Source organism: Syzygium oleosum, unplaced genomic scaffold (genome assembly GCF_021117445.2).
Source record: "Syzygium oleosum isolate NSW1041296 unplaced genomic scaffold, Sole_v2.1 Sole_v2.43, whole genome shotgun sequence".
In the NCBI taxonomy this organism is placed as follows: domain Eukaryota; kingdom Viridiplantae; phylum Streptophyta; class Magnoliopsida; order Myrtales; family Myrtaceae; genus Syzygium; species Syzygium oleosum.
In genome coordinates this window covers 619,674-639,251 of record NW_026607527.1, presented here as the reverse complement: position 1 = coordinate 639,251, position 19,578 = coordinate 619,674, and the positions used below count along the sequence as shown (strand labels likewise).

The 19,578-nt window shown below is 40.8% G+C and overlaps 1 protein-coding gene across 1 annotated transcript; it reads right to left on the bottom strand.

The window, feature by feature from the left end:
- Positions 1–13,731: 13,731 nt before the first annotated feature.
- On the bottom strand, positions 13,732–18,025 carry LOC115662333 (iridoid oxidase-like). Its single transcript, XM_030584486.2, has 3 exons — positions 17,495–18,025; positions 15,983–16,383; positions 13,732–14,490 (listed from the first exon to the last, which is right to left on the bottom strand). Exons 1-3 carry the CDS (start codon positions 18,000–18,002, stop codon positions 13,879–13,881), a joined length of 1,521 nt encoding a protein of 506 aa, XP_030440346.2. The 5' UTR covers positions 18,003–18,025; the 3' UTR covers positions 13,732–13,878.
- Positions 18,026–19,578: the final 1,553 nt, after the last annotated feature.

The following is a 19,578-nucleotide window of genomic DNA, read 5'->3' as shown; positions in this document are numbered from 1 at the left end:
ATTTTCGAAACTTTTACTAGCGATGGGACGCTGACTATGGCCAAAGGGGGTAGGGTGGATGCGCTTAAGAACCTGGACCATCAACTACAACAACCCAATCAGTGACCCCGACCACGGCCTACAACCTAGCGACCCCCGTTACTCCAAATAACAAAAGCAGCAATATGGCCAGCGAGCGATAGCTGGTGGGCGACGACTAGTGAAGTCGGGAGTATTAGGGAGCTAAGAGAGCAGCAAGCTGCTAATGGAGAGGAAGCCAAGCAATAGAGACCAAAAACTTCTCTTTCTTTCTCTTAGGAATATTGACAAACACCAGGGGAGCATTTAAGAAGAGCTTGAGACAGCAGCTAAGCCAAGGAAATGCAGCCACATAGAGACGTGACCAGAGTGCAAGGAGGCACGCCGCTGCGAATGGAGCTCAGAATTTAACAGAATAGCATAAATCACAGCAGACATCGATGGAGGCTACGAAGGGTAGGACAACAAATGACAGCAGAAAAGTAGCGAGGGCAACGAAGGGCTAGGCAGTGGCAAAGGGGTGTAAGACGAGTATAGGAAAACTGAAAATGCTACAAAACCCGCAGCAAAACAAGACAGAGGCTAGCGTGAAGGTTGGCAAGAGAAGGAAAAAGAGTGAGTGGGGGCCGGGAAGGGAGGCAACCGTAGAGACGGGGGGAAGGGCTAAGAAAAGGTGGAGGGGGAGACGGAAGGAAGGCGGCGGGTAAAAGGCTGAGGTGAAGGGTGGAGGCAGAGGTGGAGGGCGGCGGCAGCTCTCATCGTGATGGTCTTTCCACTTACCTCATGTTAGACACCGCTTTAAAGTTCAAAAAAGTTTTTGAAATGATGGAAGAAGATGATCGCGCTTTCTTAACTGAGCTTGACTATGAAACTCCTAAACATGAAGATTGAGAAAATGCCAAAATTCTTTCCATATTTTTGAATAAGTTTTATGATGCCACCAACAAGATGTTCGAGACTTTGTATATCACTTCGAGTGATTATTTTAATGAGATAGCTACTTCATATAAAACTCTGAAACAAGCGGAGAAGGCTTCGGATCCTAGGATATAGGCCATGGGTTCAAAGATGAAGGAAAAGTTTGAAACATATTATGGGAGTTTTGAAAAAGTAAATATGTTGGTGTTGATTGGGGTAATATTGGATCCAAAAAGAAAAGATGAATTATGTGCGATATTGTTATAGACTGATCTATGGTGATAGTGCGAAAATTGATGAGATGTTTGATAAGGTGAGAATTGCCCTAGAATGTTTGTTTTATTTTTATGGGAAATCTTATCTTGGTTCTTGTGATAGAAATTTGGGTGGTCAACTTTTGTTTGATACTGGTAGTAGTTGGGATCCTGATAGCCATGAGGAGGGTAACAAGAATGACCTTGATTTGGTTGTGGATGTTGATTCAAACAAGACCTATGAGTTCTTTCTTCACGAGGAGAAAAAGTGTCAACGGGCAACTTATCTGAGCTCAATAAGTATCTTAAAGCCGACTGTGAAGAACGTCGTGATTTTGACATTTTGATGTGGTGGAAAACTGCTAGCCAAAAGTTTAAAATCCTCTCTTCGATGGCTCCGGGTATTTTGGCTATTTTTTGTAACAACCGTTGCTTCGGAGTCAACTTTCAGTACCTATGATCGTTTGCACTCAAGCTTGGTTGAGACTGATTACCACGTCGATTAATGTTGAAGAGTGCACCGAAAATGCGGAAAAGTTTGAGTGGGCTAAGTCATGGATATATCTTCTTATCTTGTAATTCTTTCGTATATCTAATAAGTGAATGCTTTATTTAATGTTTTGTTTTCGTTAGATATTGATGATGTTAACTCGGAGCTTACCGATAAATAGAGTTTACAAGTTGAAGTACATGAAATATATGTGGTGAGATTTTCCATTACTTATTTGAGTTCGATTTCTAGTGATTCTAGTTTAAAACTAATGTCTGAATATTTTGTTTGGAAACAGAAATAGTAGCAAGTGGCTGGGTGTTTCAAACGCTGCGTGGCTGCGTGCTAGTAGAGGCCATGAGAGAAGCCCTCATTTTGCACTAGAAGGCTATCTTAGGTTGCGGAACTGAAGAGTCTCTTTGACATGGGTGGAGACTAGAAAGTTTTAGAGGACTAGTTATATTTTCATGGGTCCAAATTTTATCTAGAGTTTGCTTATGTTTGCATCTTGTTTTCTTGAACCAGTTGAGCCTTGATAGTAAAAATTAAATTTGAACTGCTATTCTCAATCGGATGATCGCCATTGTCTGTCATCTATGTAATACTATAACAAATCCTACAATATGCATGTGTTTTTGCTGCCTTCGCTATCCTTATATGAGGTGTTGCAATATTGTGTGCCTATAAGATAACATTTATGCTCTGTTCATGTCTCCCATCAATAGCTGACTCCTGTAGCAACTTTAGTTACTGTCCTTCAGGGTTCAGATGTTCAAGACTGGAACAACATATCCAAGTTTCAAGTCGAATAAATAGTATGACTATAAATGATGACCTTGAGGAAAATAGGTTTCGGACATATATGGTTTGAATAAGATCTAGGTCTGTTTGCTAAGATGTTTGGAAGATGAAAATGATTAATCAGAGATGAGTTGAAATGTAGGCGCGAGTCACATTCTTGTTTTAGAGGTTTTGGCTTTTGTTGTTTAGACATTAAAATGATGTAAATGAAATGAGCGTGGAAGTTACGCACAGATGAAAAATGAGACAGTGTTTCACTTTGTGTACCATTTAGGTAATTAGTGATTGCTTTGGCCTGTTTTATGCAAGTTACATGAAGATATCCTAAAGTCACTAGTAGTTCAAAGCAAATAAAGAATATCCTATATCAAGTAGAACCTCATCTCACATGGAAAAGAGTAAAATTTGCAACTTGCAAATGTCAGATACATCTTCGCCTAATTGGCATCCCTTTTGAGCATGTTGATATCATGTATGGTTGGGGAATCTCACCATGTTTGGTTAGAGAATTTCTACATTGATTGGTTCTAGGACCGGCCGGTCAAATTCCCGATCCCAGAAACTGGGAACCAGTCCTTCCAGTCAGGTTCCCAGTTCCACTTAGAACCAGATCAAACCGAGAATCGATCACCCCAAGTCTATGCAAGTCTGTAGGTCACTTTTAAGAGCAGGCAAGATGTCGGTCTTTATTAGCATTTCCACTCTTTTCCTAGAGATATGATCAAACCATTTATGCCACAACGAATAAGACTATTCCTTAGATAGAGGTGTTTTAGAAACAACCTTTTTCAATCATATAAGTGACGTATATATAGTTAGGAGTTAAACACAAGTATGTACAATCCATTGGATATATAAAGAAGACACCAACCTATAGAAATAATATTATTCTTTATTTCAAAAGAGTAGCCACACATATCCAAATATGATACGGAAACTAAATTCCATCTGAAGGAAGGTACATAAAAAAGTGTTTCTTAACGTCAAATTAAAACTAGAATTTAGAATTAAATGACATCTCCCACGAACTCGACGTCAACTTTATTATTGTTTCCCATGGTGAGGTTTGCATCATCCTGATTTGGCTTCGTACTATCTATGAATCCCTGTATAGTAAACGCAACATGATTTGTTGCACCACTTTCTAGCTAAGTTGAATTCATAAATAAATGCCAAAGAACCATTAACTACAGGCTCACGCTTGGATGACCGATTTAATATTTGCTACAGTCTTTCTTTATGTGATATCTCTTCTCATAAAAGAAGAGCGGTCATCATTCTTGACGGAGAATTTCTTATGACCCAAATAATCAGAATGACCTTTGATTTCATGAGTTCCTTTATGACTATGATTTTTGGGCCTCTTACTCTACCAGAACCATCACACCTCATGTTGAAGAGTCCTTGTAAATGTGTCCCAATCTTAGTATTAGACGAGACATGGTTCCTAGGTTCTTAGGCTTCCATAATTTGTTTAGTAGTGCAGTTAGCTAGCAAACCACTCATCAAGTTTTCCTGAATTGACCGCTTCATTAATAACAAGCGAATCCTATTACTCTTTTCCCATGTAGCAAAGTGTGCTTTCTCGGGATCCGTATTGGTGATAGTGAGATATGCCTGCTTTTCCTTAGTAAGAGTAATATGAACATTCGCCAGCTCCATCCCAAACGGAAAATCCTCTTTCCATTTCTTAAAGTTTAAACCAATAATAACCTTAATCGTAATGGAGTTGCCGTTTATAAAGAAGGTGACTGATTTATACGATTAGCATTATGTGAGCACCGTATAACTTGAAACCGTATAGGTACACATCCTAAGAGTTACATGATCATTATATAAACACCTTTAGGCAGAATATATGACATGCAGCTGTACACTCTCCACACGATAATTGCCATGATAATATATTTCAACCTTTGTGATTCACCACCTTTAGATGTATGAGCCACGAGGATTAGTCACTCCTCAAGCGTATGTTGTACATGTGTCCCTCCATGAACTAATACACAATGATCGAGTATGACTATGTATTAGAATAGGAGACATCCCACCATAATATGATATTGGTATTTCTCAAAAACAATCAAGTATATCACTTTGGCGGTCACAACCCAGTTGAATCTTGAAACTCTCTCATACCAGGGATATTAACTTTATGTCTTACATTTACCATATACATGTGACTTTAGATTTGAAGACATGAGCAATTTGTCGCTAAAATCACATACCATGCCAATTACATTACTCCATTCATTAATATATGTTAAAGCTTATACATGCCATCAATGAATTACACTCTACGTATACATGTGGGTTTGCATCTATATTTTTGAAACCATAGAAAATATAAGAAAATACACAAAAATACCCTAAACAATACACGTATATAGGGTTTCGTATGTATTTTCACATCTTTAAAAGCCTCAAACGTGTAAAATAAATATATTACAGTGTAGAGAATCTTGATACGAGCATGCCGATACCAAGAACGCTCCAAACAGATCTTGGATGTGCCTTCATGGGCTGCCAGAGTGCGTGGTATGTATGGCGCGTGTCCAGCGTGCTTGGACCGGCGCTTGAACTGGGTTGGACTACCAGTCCAACAGGTTGAACCGATTTAGTCAATGGTCGACCGGGTTAGATCTCTAGTTAGGCCACAGATCGAGTCAGATCTGGGTCGGGTCAACCCACGTCGCATGTGACTGACGTCATCGATGATGTTAGCTCTAGTGTGTGCAACGTAGGCGTTGGTGATGCCCGCGAGTGGGCGCGCGTGGGAGAGCGTGTGGTGTCCCCTGGTGGTACGCCACCTATGGTTTTGTTCGTCTCGACGAATGCGAAAATAGCACCCAAGATCACGACAAGTAGAATCTAGAACATAGTAATCAAGTAAAAAGGGATTTGCGCACCTAATTTGGAATCCATCGTTCTTTATGCGGAATAGCAACGATCATCAGTACAAGTGCTTTTCTTCTATTACCTTCTATATCTCTAACTCAAGGAGATTGCCCCTCACAATTAACGTTATGCTCCTTTGTGTATCAGGGTTAGAGGAGAGACTTGAGCACTATTTATAGAGTTTTTAGTGAAGCCCTCTCATCATGGGCCTAGTCAATCCTGTATTAGATTAACAAAGAATCTTCATATATTATCTTATTAGACCAATCTCTCAAAGCAGTAATTACAGTATCAATTAATTTTGCTAAGGTAAAAACTCTTACAATTTGCAGGGATGAAAGCTGGCATGGACCCACTGTAGGTAGCCTGTAGCGGTCTGAAGCGATCTGGGTAATGAGGCCATGGGCTCAATGGCTTGACAAATCAAGGAAAAGGCTATGCTGAATTGGCTCAAAAAAGCAGAGCTGGACGTGCTGGAAAAAAAGATAAAAAAACAGGGGACAAAGAACGTGAAACTATTAAGGCTGTTCTTTTTTTTTTTACATTCTCACAATAAAACATCATTCAAAGCACAAGCATGGATCACGTGTTGTCTTCAAGAGGGAATTTTCTTCTTCTTTCTTCAGAGAGTTGGTCAAAAAGAAATTTTAACCAACTCGTATGACTTCCTATAAATGCCGCACTACAAAAATTGTTCATATATTACGGGCTGCTCTATACCCTCCAATTACTGTCCAGTTTTGCACATGAATTCAAACTTGAGACATATATTATGACAGTAAGAATTTTGTTAACAAAACTACAGCATTCCTTTTTTTTAGCAGGCGAGTATTCTTTTGCTATCCCAGTTCTAATGCATAGAAAATTCAGGTTGATGATCTTGATGATCCAAAATCGGCATAAGAAAATTCTTGAGGGATATATTGCTTGATTCAATTTGCAGCGAGCTTTTGATACGAGTCATGCTACAATTGTTCATGAAAGACCGAATGGGCTGTATGCTCCTTCACCTTAATAAGTCCACGAAACGAATCAGAGTTGCATTACCAAATGGGCAAAGGCAAAGAATCAGATCAGATGTTCTGAAGGTAGAACCACAATGTAGATGTCCTGTTGCTCCCTATTATGGAAGGGTCTTGATGCTTTAAGATCCTTTTATGGTGTTTCTTACGGGGGCTGTTGCTTCGTACGCTAGTGGGTTTCATAGACTATTTAAACATTATTGTTTTGACGCTCATACATTTTATGCTTAATTCATCTCACAAAAAAAATCATTTAACGTGCTCCATGATAGGAATGTTTGCATGTATATTACCAATTTTACTAGTCATAGTTTTTAATTGGTTTTATAGATTTATTTGATTTCGTTGCATCATTCAAGTTCAGAAACATTATCATAGATATATATTACCATAATTCGTCATATTCATTAAGACATCTTTTGCATTACATGAACAGGAATAGATTAGTTTTTACTAGTCACATCGTATCATCTTTAGAGTTTAATTCTCATCATTTAGATTATGAGACTTGCATTTATTTGTTTAATACATGTTTATTTCATGCACCGTTCATGGGGTTCCTGCCCCTAGGCTTTATAACGAGGTGATGTTAAATTTTGCCCGATACTGCTCTGGTTTTATTTAATGCGCTTTACTAGGTTTATATCATCATATTTTGCTTGATTACTGGTTGGTTTGAATTCTGTTGTTTGTGTCACGCCCCGCACCCTACGGCGCGCCACATCCCTCACAAAGGTCGATTCTGAGTGCGACGTCCCAGGACGCGTCGCCGACCCAACGCCCAACACAGAAATAAAAGCACACGCGGAAGCAATACAATACCCGAGCAATTTTAAACCACATAACCAAGGATAGCCACACAACAAACAACATGAACAAATATACACTTGCATTGATATTGGGAACCATATACATCATCCATTTACAGCTTGCACTCAAAAATCAAAAGCGGGTCAATGGCCACTACTATAAAAAATGGGGTAAGTGGCCCGGGCGGTCAGGTTACTAAAACTAGAGGGGTTCCGGTCAAAAAGGTACTGGCCCACTCTACTTAGGACTAAGGGCTAAACCTACGGAACCCAGTCCGAGTCGGATCCCGATGACTCGGAAGAGCTATCAGACATCTCAACCTCCGAGTCTAGGGAATCCTGCTCGGACTCGGCCCCCGGCTAACTCCTCCTCGGAATCCATCGGCTCGGCCTTGTCCTCCGGCTCCATATCCTGCTCCATGGGCTCGGGCTCCTCGTCCTCCGAATCCATCGGCTCCGGGTCTGAACCCCCATCCTCCGGCGCACGATCAGGGCTCGTCAATTCCCCATCGGGGCACTGAGGGTCAACATCTCCGGCATCGGTAAGCGGAACCTCAAACGTCCGAAAAGGTCCGTAGGTCCCCTCATGATCCCTGATACACCACGCTATATACTTATGGACCTGGTCAACTTCCTCGCCCGCGTCGACCTGAATTGTGGAAAGGTATCTAATCCAAAAATCCCCGTTCCCAGCGGGGTATACCGACTCCTCTCGGTCTATCCGGTAAGGAATCCCAAAACGAACCGGTACGGTCGACATCTCAAGGCCGGGGGTCTGAAAAATTGATTTTCAACAACAGTGAGAATAAATCTCAGCGAGTAGGTTCCCTAAACCTAAGCTAGGCTAACATGCACCTCCTGACGAGCACTAATCAACACACCAATCAAACCATAATTGACTTAGGCCCTCGGGCCCAAATCCAATACTCACCTTGCCCTGCAAGTTAGGCACTTACAATTCAAGAATAAAACATAGGACCCAATCGCAGCACATGCACACATCACTTGGTCACAACGCATGTCATGCTTATGCTCGTGCTCATACGCGTGCTCACGCCTCATCAATGCATTTTCGCACGCTTGCACTCTTGCACACTTGCAATTATCAATTCTCCTCCGACCCGCGTAAAACGCATCAGGTCCGACCCGCGTAAAACGCATCAGGTCTAATACTTCGAGATCGATCTCCGGCCCGCGTAAAACGCATCAGGCTCATGGCACAAAACCCGCGTAAAACGCATTAGGTTGTCCATCTTCCGGTAGTCCGAGCATCGTCCCGCGTAACATGCCTCAGGACGGGTTCAATACCCCGCGTAAAACGCCTCAGGGCTTTATGTGATCACTCATTCACAAACACCAATTGTTATCTGAACCCCGCGTAAAACGCATTAGGGCATTTTAGGTGATCACACACTTGTGTCATTTGTGCACACTCATATATGCACATGCCATGCCAATGCTTGAGATGTACACCTATGGCCATAAAGTTCACACTTGGGCACTCACGAATTTCACAACGAGCATTCAATTGCACAACGCCACATATTCGATTCACAACACAACATGCTCAATTCAATGAATCACAAGCCCAATAAATCAAATCATCCAGTCCAGCCATGGCACAAACTCGGCACATAATTTACGCATATAAATCACACAATTGGACCAACATGAATTTGCGTACTTGAAGCCCGCCAAGCTACTCCAACCTTAGTCACACCAGGCATATAACATGGCATCATAAAATCAATCACAATTAAGGACAAATCAGCCACTTAATCCGCCAATCTAAACATTTCCGATAATCACACAATTAACCCCCAAATTGATCGCTCATAGTCCAATTCAAATCCGATATGGACAGCCACCGAACAGATCGTCCTAGGCCAACAAATGTCCTCAAAACACTCCATTTGGCTCCCCAAAATATCACCCAAAGCAGCCACCAAGAAAACGACGCGAAGCGCGCACAACATTCCACAAGTGAACCCGAACTTAACCGAGCTCGGGCCAATTCAATCCAATATTTTTCCAGCCACCGCACCGCCCATTCTAAGCCTCTAAACCTCAATTAAAACTATCACACTAAGCCGCGAATTAGCCACAAAAACAGCCACCATACGGTCCACAATTTCATCCGCCAAGTCCACAATTGCGGCCAAATCAAGGCATCCACGCTTCGCCACATCACAGCACTCTACAGTCCGTTAATCGTCGATTAAATCATCATTTTCGATCACCAAATGCGCCACAAAATCGGCCTCTAACAGCCTCCACAGTCTAACCCCTAAAATACCCTAATTAACCCCTAAAACCCATCTAGAAATGTAAATTAGCCTAATGTGGGTTTAGGGTTGTACTCACTTGGGTTCCTAAGCTCCCAAACAATGCTGAACAATGTGGCAAGGGCGGTTGGGCAGCGGCGGTCCCTCCGGCGCTTACGGCGGCGGCGCACGCCCCCGGCGGTGGCGATCCAAGGTGGTCCCACGCCGATTGGGGGAGAGAGACACAATGAGATGGAGAGGAGAGGGGGACGGCTGGATGGTGGTGGTGCTAGGCGTGGAATGGCGGCACACGGCGGCGGCACCGGCGAGCGGCGGCGCTCCGGTTTGGCTTGGCCTTTCACGGCCAAACAAAGAAGAAAATGGAAGAGAAGGGAGTTGTCATGGGGGAGAGGAAATGGCCGGATGAAGTGGTGAAAAATCAGAGGAGAGAGAGAGAGAGAGGAAGGCTTAACCAAAGTGGTGAGTGGGGTTGGTGACCAACTATGCAATAAGGACAATCTTGCCCCTAATCCAAGGGCTAAAATCAAAGCTTGCTAAAATTCTTGGGGGCATTATGGACCAACATAACCAGCATTATTGGGCTGAGATACACTAATATAAAACTCTAAAATATGCCCCAAATAATCCCAAAATTCGGAACACTATATTTAGGCCTAGGGGCAAAACGGTAATTTTCCGGTCCCGGGTCAAATTTCCAATTTTTGACTCTATCGATCCCAAATATGCGTGGCCACATAAAAATGACGTCGTCCTTGAAAAAGTAGTCGCACATGCCCACGAAAATCGACACCGAAGTCCGGACTAAATTCCACGATCGATTTAACTCAATTTGAAGTTTTAGCGTCTCTCACTAACGGGCGACTGTTTAGGAGTTACGCGTATCGACCTAGGGCTACTCGAGTCATGACGGTCCCGATTTCCCAGAGAACACGAGGACTTATCACTAGTCCCAAGGGTCGCGGTCGTCCGGGGTAAGTTCGGGATCGTTCGCCGCGCGTACTCTCGATCGCGCGGAATCACCCGCTATCCGATCGTACGCCGTCGGTCAAATCAAATCCGTCACTTCCCTTGGACCGGCCTTTGTCGGCATAAAATATTCCCTCGTCGCTTCTCGGAATCGGACTCGATTCACGATCGAGTTCTTGAGTCCACGCACCGTTTTCCTAGTTAGCCATTCCCTAACGGTCAGTATCCCGAGAATGATCAGTTCCGGGCGAGACTCGCTAAAACAAAATGAGAAATACTCATCTATTTTATTAATCCCGGAAGTGGGCCGAATTCAGGACGTTACAGTTTGTGTACCCTTGCATGGAAAATTTAGTTTTTTATGTTTTAGGAAATATAAAAAAAAAGTGAAAGATTGCGTCAAGCATTTTTTCCGTAAAAGAGAAAAGGTACCAAATTGGTTGTTAAATAGACTTTAGCGTAACCAACTCCACGGACCCGAATCTCTAGTTTGTGGATGTAAAACGACCTCCTGTGTTTTACTTGGCATCTAACCGGCCTCCAATAGGCTAGTGGTGGCTTCTAAAGTAAAAACAAATTTCCATAATTAATTGAGTCAACACAAGTGGCGATTGATAGGAATTGGGTGAACCCGAGCCAAGTATGAGTGTTGCCTTGTAAGAAGAACCCCCACGTTTATTTGGTAGACCGTTAACTCGCCTTGAGGAAACACCTCTACTATTTCCCCTCGAGAGGGTCGCAACAATTGAACAAAGAATTAAAGTTATGGCCTCATATGGCGAAAGCGAACCATCGCCCTCTCTGGTGGCCAGGGACCTCCGTCGGCCATCGCAGAGGCTGGTGACTGGCGGGGGAAATAAGGAAAAAAGAAAAAAGAGAAAAGAAAGAAAAAAAAGGAAAGAGAAAAAAAGAAAACAAGGAAAAGAGAAGAAAAAAATAGAAAAGGAATAAATTAATAAAAAATTTGAAAAAATATTTAAAATTTTAAAAACAAAAGTCCTTCTCAAAGACTAGCCAGTGCCATATAGGATAGTTAATGTAATCACGCTTTCAAGAATTTCCAACCTAAATTAACTGGATCGACTCAATTGGTATCAATGTGAAAATATTTAGGATTAAATTGATCAAATTAGAAGGTTTATGACTAAATTGGTATCAGTGAAATAGGTTTATGATATTTTGTACTTTTCCCCATAGCAGTGGTTTCACAAAATATCACATGGTATCAAAGTATGAGGTCCCGAGTTCAAATCTTTCCGATCGCCCTATTTGCTTTTCCAATTACATATTTTCATGTTTTAGGCTTAGGCCAAACTCCAACCTACGCGTGAGATGGAGTGTTTATATAAGCTTTTAGAACAATTAGTAGTCATCCCGCAAAATCTCACAAAATTATTGCTTTTGACCTCATTTTCTTGATCGGTAGGACCAATAAACGAACTGTGTGGGAACTACTTTTAAAACTTGACTAAATCGTGTTAATTATAAGTTAGAGCTTTTCGTTAGGTAAGAGGATATCGTGCGCTTGCAAATATTCTAAGATGATGGACAAAATATTGAACTGTGATTTTTTTTTAACTAATTTTCTTTGTTTTGATCGATTTTACTTGTTGATGCATTCATTTTGCATGCAATCGATCGGTCCTGACGAGAACTCAATTAAGTAGCAATCACATAAAAGTAAAAGGCGAACTTACTAAAGTAAATTAATTGGTCAGAAGTTGAAAGCGGATTAGAAATATGAATCTAAAGTGTTATAATATGTCTCAAATTTAAGCCCGTTGAGCGAACTCGACTCGAATTAAATTACTCGGTATGTGAAAGTGAAGTACACGAGTTCTTGTTCGTGAAAATTAAAAGAAAAAAGAAAGAAAGAGGGGTGCAATTTTTCTTTAGTTACTGAGTTGGCCAACGTTAATAAAAAAGGAAAGTTAATATTGGACTTACTTTTCTTTAACTTTCCTGTTCGTGTTGGAACTGGATCGTTCCTCGAAGAAGTCTGACTTTTGGTCAGAAACAAGAAAAAGGAAATCAATTCCTTAAAGTCCGTCCACGAAAGCAAAAGAGGGAACTAGAGAAATCGATTTCCACTGTGATTCGGTCAAGATTCTTTACTGAATATATTGGGCTGTTCTTTTTCGCAAGTGACCACGCCGAAGTTGATGAGAAAAAAACAGTAGGGGGTCTTCGTGCTGTTGTTGACGTGAAGAGTCCTTGAAGCGCCGTTCTCAACGAGTGCTTCTTGCAGGTTTCTCTCCGTGGTTATCTCCATGGAATTACATAAATAATTTAATGTTGATGCCGGTTAAATCTTGTGGTAAAATTTGTAATATATTCCTTCGTGAGATTGAGAGATTATTTCGTGAGGAATTATGGGACTAAATACTAAGTGAGTTATTAAATATAATTGAAGTTTGGGAAACACTGAAAGTGTTTGAGTGATTCGAGTGTGGTTGTAATTTCCGTTGTAGCGCTTGATTTGTAGTAGAATTTCGTGTTGCTTTTCCCGTGAACGTAGGTCACTACGATCGAGTCACGTGAATCTGATGTCTAATTTATCTTCTTATTCTATCAATTTTATTATTCAATCACTTAACTTCCGCAACACGAAAGGTGTTTAAATATATCCTTTTGGATCATGGAAAGATAGATACTGATTATGAATCAAGATGTATCTACAGGCTTCTTTAGCAAATCTGCAATCTTATGTTTATTTCAGCGTATTTTGCAAAAGTGACAAAGGATGTGGACCAAGACCATATAAACCGTGTTGATGTGGGTCCTACTACAAGTCCACGTGACCTCCTAGATCTAAAAAGATCACACAATATCCTTCATGTTCCTTTTCTTTTTTTTTTCTCGCTTTGACCTCCTTTTTTTTATCCAAGGACCTGATCAAGCTTTTGCTTTCTTAACTTTGGTTGGTGGAGTAGCTCCACCATCACACACTAAATGGTACTGCTCATGGTCTATGATTCAGAAATCTATTATATGGACTCGCGTCTAGGGGACTAAGTTCATTACAACCGTCCATTTTGTGGACTCACGTGCAGAGCCAACTTTAGAGCAACTTTTTTGTTTTGAAAAGTAAGATTTTATTGATGGCATAAGAGGCAGGTGAGCTGCCCTGCTACATGCTCAAGTCATACAACTTAAACAAGACCCAAATGCTGACATAAGAACTTGTTGCCCAAAGACAATTGTGCAGTTACAACACCATTCTTAAGAAGTCTTCCTTGGACAGGTTTATTAATCCTTGACACAAAGATATTTGTTGCCCAAATATATATGTTGATATTATATTCATGAAAATCTCACATCTTGCGCTGGTTTTGGGTAAATGACATCACTTCTTGTCATTTCCTTAATTACCAGTCGGGAAAATAACTAGTTAGCATGGATGATATTCCAAAGACCTCACACACCGTGTTTCTTAGGTATCACTTTCAAAGGATGGAGCTTCCTTAGTGTTATTCCCACCCGCTCACTCATGTCCAGGGTCGCCGGAGTCAAACCACTGCCTAGTTCCCAATCGAAATGGTGAAGCAACGTTGCAAGACCGAGATGAAGCACCCTATGCGCCAACGAAAGTCCGACGCACATTCTTCTGCCTGATCCGAACGGAATTAGCTCGAAGTTTTGACCCTTGTAGTCAATTTTAGATCCCAGGAACCTCTCTGGTTTGAATGCCAATGGGTCCTCCCAAGCATCGGGGTCTCTTCCAATGCCCCATGCATTCACGAAAACCTGGGCATCTTTGGGTATATCAAAGCCCATGAAATTGGTGTCTTTTAGAGCATTTCGTGGGAGAAGTAAAGGTAACGGTGGATGCAATCTTAGGGTTTCCTTCACCACAGCCTGCAGAAACGGCATTTTTTCAGTGTCATTTTCTTCGAGCTTTCTGTTCAACCCCACGACCTCGTCAATCTCATCTTTGGCCTTTTTCATTGACTCGGGATGCCGGAGTAGCTCCGCCATCGCCCACTCAATGGTGCTGCTTGTAGTCTCTGATCCAGCCAAAAACATTTCCTGCACCGTCAAGTAGACCCATTTAAAGATTCCAGGCTATAATTAATAGATTCTGTTTCGCTCGAAAATCGCTCCCTCAAAACGTCGACTCGATATAAAAAATTATGGTACTTCACCTTATCAACAGTCCTCATCAAACATAGCAGTTCCTACACTTCGAATTAACAGAGATTTGCGCACAAAAAAACGAAACAAGAACTTGATGATTGGGTCCTAAAACAGAAGAAGTGAATCCACTAATGACAACAAAAATAATGATGAAAGAGCCAGAGCAAGTGTTTAATTGGCAAAAGTAATTAAACAACTGGAATGACAAGAAATAAGTTGATGGGAAATAACTGAAAATGAATTGCAAGAAAGTAAAGTGGATTAACATAAGTAAATCTTGTTTAATATATGTCTGTGCGTCTTTTTCCCTTAAGATGTGCTCCTTTTATAGTCCCGGCTACAACTATTGCTTTGCTGCAACTGTCAGTCAGCAGCTTTGATAATTGTTCCCGCCTAAGAGTTTGACTGCAATAATTGTTCATGCTAGGTTTTCCTTGCAGTCGATTTTATCACGGCCAAATTTTGTACGCCAATGTCAATACTTCTCGACTCAATTGACACCGTCTCAATTATAAGTCGATGGACAAAAACTTTTCACGCTTGGTCAACTTAATTTTATTGGCTTCTCATAATCAATATTAGAGTTTCACCGTCGACTATATTCAAAATCAATATCAGATCACATGTGCTAGTCAACATACTATTATTCACTCATTTCTCCATATTCTATTAATAATAAATACTCATAGTCAACATTGATTTTATGTAGTCCACGACTCTGCTTCGTCACTTTGGCCCTACTTAAAGTTTCCTCTCTCTCAGTGGTCTTAGCTCTTTTTCATCAACATTAGCTCAAGCTAATATCATAATTAAAGCCATAGTCGATGTATGGTCAACGACATCAATTCACATTAACTTTAGCTCTTTGACATCAAATTTTACGTTTTTAGAGTGCCAAGGGATTCGCAAAAGAATTAATCATTTTGGGATCCAATTTGAAGAAGATTGTCGATCTCAATCGACCCTCTTCTTTATGCTTAAGACTTGTTGTTTACTAATGTCCATGATACCTTCCCCAATTGAAATAGCCTTTTACACAACTATTTACTATTTACGAAAACAGTTACACTTTGAGTTTATGGAGAATATTGCATAAGAAAATGTTACTACTACTATATAGATGCTCTCATTCTTTCCTGATTTGGCCAATCAGCGCTCATATTATTATAATTAGCTCGAATGCTCGACGAAAACACAAGATTGATTTATGGTTTATTTTACTATTAGCTACTAAAACTCGTCCTTGATGTGTGATGTGACCCTACTTGTTTAAATGTCAATTAAGTTTGCCACACCACTTAATCAACCGAATTCGACCTAATATCTGTAAGATGGTAATCATTCTTTGTGGCCATGTTAAACGTGGAAGAGAGAGCAAACTTACCAGAATGATTATGTTGACATTCTGGGAAGAGATTTTGTGAGGCCCTTCTTTTCCATCGCCCTCATAATCCAATACCGCGTCCAAGAAGTCATTCGTCGCTCTGATCTCTCCCGTTTTTCGCTCCTCCAACCTCTCTTTCACAAAGCCTTCAGCAATCTTCATGGCTCGACCCATGTCCTTCGCCATGCTTGCCTTGATCCCCTGCGGATCCCACCATTTCAACACCGGCATGAAGTCGGCTACGTTCGGCTTGCCGGCCCACTCCATGAACCGGTTCATGGCGTCAAAGAACTCAGGCCCGTCCTTCGATTTTGGGTCCAACAGATCCCGTGAGAGCACCATGTTGCCCACCACATTAAACGCCAGGAGAAAGAGGAACTGGGATAAGTCGATTCCTTGCTCTTCATAATATGAAATTTTTTTATATGATTAATTCTAATCAGAGAATGTATAGCAGCACGTAACAAATTAGACCTGAAAAAAATAGATTGCACCGTGTTGTGCAACTAGTTAAAGGAGGGATACAGTCGGATCATGTCGAACTTACTATTTGACTTACTATGTAAGCTGCAATATTCAACACGAATGATCGATTTTTCAAGCTCAAGTTGATCTTGATAAAGTGCTTGATAAGCTTGGTTTCGACTCTACTTCACTAACAAAACAAAATTAGCATCTAAACTCTTAAAACTCCAACTCGGCTTTGACTCAAACTCGAAAAAAATGAAAGCAAGTTCGACTAAGGCTCCATTTGTTTCGTCGAAAATAAATGATTTGGAAAATACATTTTCCAAAAAATGATCGGTGCTTGAAATAATTAGCCAATAAAAAATATTTTAATTATCAATAACAATTTATATTTAAATAATTTCATGGATGATGAAAATATTTCATTTATGCATTTTTATAAGTGATTCAAGCGATCGAACTTTGGAAAATGTTTTCCAACTAATTCGTTTTTCGCGAAACAAATGTACCCTAAACAACAAATTAAATTCCAGTAGCCCTTGGGTAACTTGATTTATTTACACTAGAGCTCAGTTTGTTTGGCAGAAAACGAATAATTTGATATATATTTTCCTAAAATCAAATACTTGTATTGCTTGAAATAATTAGTTAATGAAAAAATATTTTCATTATTGGTATCAATTTATATCTAAACATTTTAATGTACGATGAAAATATTTTTCGTTCATTCATTTTTTATAAACAATATAAGGGATCATTTTTAGGAAAATATTTTCCAAATCGTTCATTTTCTGGAAAACAAACGGGCCTAATATTTACTTCATTGAAATTTTCAATGGAGTATCAACAAAACAATGGGTAGGATATAGGATCATGATCCTATTTATAAGGAGTTTAAGATACGTTCCTCTCTCTCTCTCTGTTGCTATTTTTGCTATTTTTGAAGAAAAAAATTGGGAAAATGACATCATAAGTGCCATAATCTTTGTTCGGCGCTCATGGAACGCAAACGTCGGAAGTAACACCAAGCGTGCAATAAATAACCTGTTGTTGCTTGTTTAACCGCCATTTCTTCCTCTATATGCATGATCATGCTGTCGACGCACTTTTGCCTAAGGTGGGCCGTCTCGTTGACGCGCTTGTTCATGAGGAGCTCCGCGGAGCAAAGACGCCGGAGAACACGCCAGTAGCCGCCATAACGACCGACAGCGAGCGAGCCTTGGTCATAGCCGAGAGCCGTAAACGCATGGGGACACTTGCGGTCCGCGAACGTCAAGTCGTGGCCCTTGAAGAGCTCCGCGGCGGCCCGAGCCGATTGGATCACCATGGTGTTCACGGAACCGAGCTTCAACCACGTGACAGGCCCATGTTCAGCTCGGAAGCTGTGGAGGTTCTGGTGAGGCATGGTCCCGAGGTCGAGGATGTTGCCGATCACGGGCCATGCCGGGGGCTGAGGAGGAAGGTTGGTGCGCTTCTGGCGGCTGAGAACGAAAACTAGAAGTGCCGGAAGGAGGAGGCCGAGCCAAAGGAGCGAAGTAGGGCAGTACTCCATTTGGCTAAGCTTTGAGCTAGTGCTCACCTTGCCCTTATGTGATTATTGCACGTAAAATATGATATAAATAGACACACTCTTATTCTGTTCACAAGAAAGCAACCCAAAACAATAAAGAACAAGAAACTCAGGAGGTGGAAATATATGCCGTCCGCCCATAAAACGTGGAAAACTTGAATAGATCTTTTGGCAATGAAGAGGAGTAAACATGCTGGTCACGTTGCCTCCATTCCATCGAATTATGTAAAACTCGATTCTTACTTCATTGGAATAATTTTATTTTTCGTCCAACAACTCACGTGAATCACGCAATCTAATGTTGTAGCTCTTAAGTTTCACAATCAAGTCCTATAACTTTAGTTCACCATTCAATGTAATCCTCCGGTTACCAAAAATCGAAAATTCCTATTAAAATTCATGATGTCTTGTTCTTCCTTGGATTTCATGGCTTGCTTTATCCAACTTATTTGTCCTACCAAAATCAGATAGTTATGTACTTACGTTTTCCTTATTAACATGGCATGTCATTTTTCAAAAAATATTATATAAATAATCCAATCATTAATTTGATAGAAATATCTGATCTCCACTATCCAAACGACTACTTGATATTGAAACATGATTTTTGCCGATGAATCCATCATGCATTATCACATAAAATAATTTCATCAAACAAATTCGATGATAACCGCGGAGCTTGACCCTTGATAAAAACCAGTTAGTTTATATGACACTGCATTCATTTTTCTCGCTGCCACGCTTCTGCACGTATAAACTAAAGGCGTGATAATTTGTTAATAATTAGGTTTCAATTCATGTTGGTCATCCGTTTGTCCCATGAAGATTAGGGATCTCCCACACTCTTCAACTAGGTAGAATGTAGTATGAGAACCTCAGGCTCGATGGCTAAAATTTTGATTGACGGCGACTTCAAAGAGCCTCAATAGCATTGGTTCACACTCGGACACAATTTTCTTCTCGGTAATTTTGACCTGGCTTCTCCAGATCGATTTAAGACCCGAACAAGCTCAAAAGATTGCAAGCTAAGTATCACGATGAGTGTCTTTGAGTCTATTTTCATATGATATATGGTTCGTGCGCTAGTTCCAAGTATAGTTTCTTGAATTCGCATTTTTACGAAGGAATGTCAGCTGATCCTACAGTAGGCTACGGTGGCCTGTTGACTACGGTGGATTTCCAATAATCGTTTGGTCTGAAAATTTTACACAGGCTACGGTGGCCTGTTGACTAACTACCCTTAACAATTGACCCCAATCGGACGAACGACGAGCACGTATTTGCAATTTCCGCACGATTGCGCGGTCAGCTCGTGTCTAATCCGAGAAGCTCACTTTTTCCTTTTTTTTTAATTTGGTTGCCACCCTCTAATTGCTCATCATTAAGCCCCTAAGCCAGCCACCATCTAATCCCAATTGGACTAAAACCAAACAAGAATTGAACTAGAGAATCGAAGAACCAAACTAGCTTCCAAACCAGCACAATCCTTGGTGATGTCCAATTGGAATGCCGTGAATACTGCCGGAGCTAACAATAAAAAGGACAAAATCTTTACAAT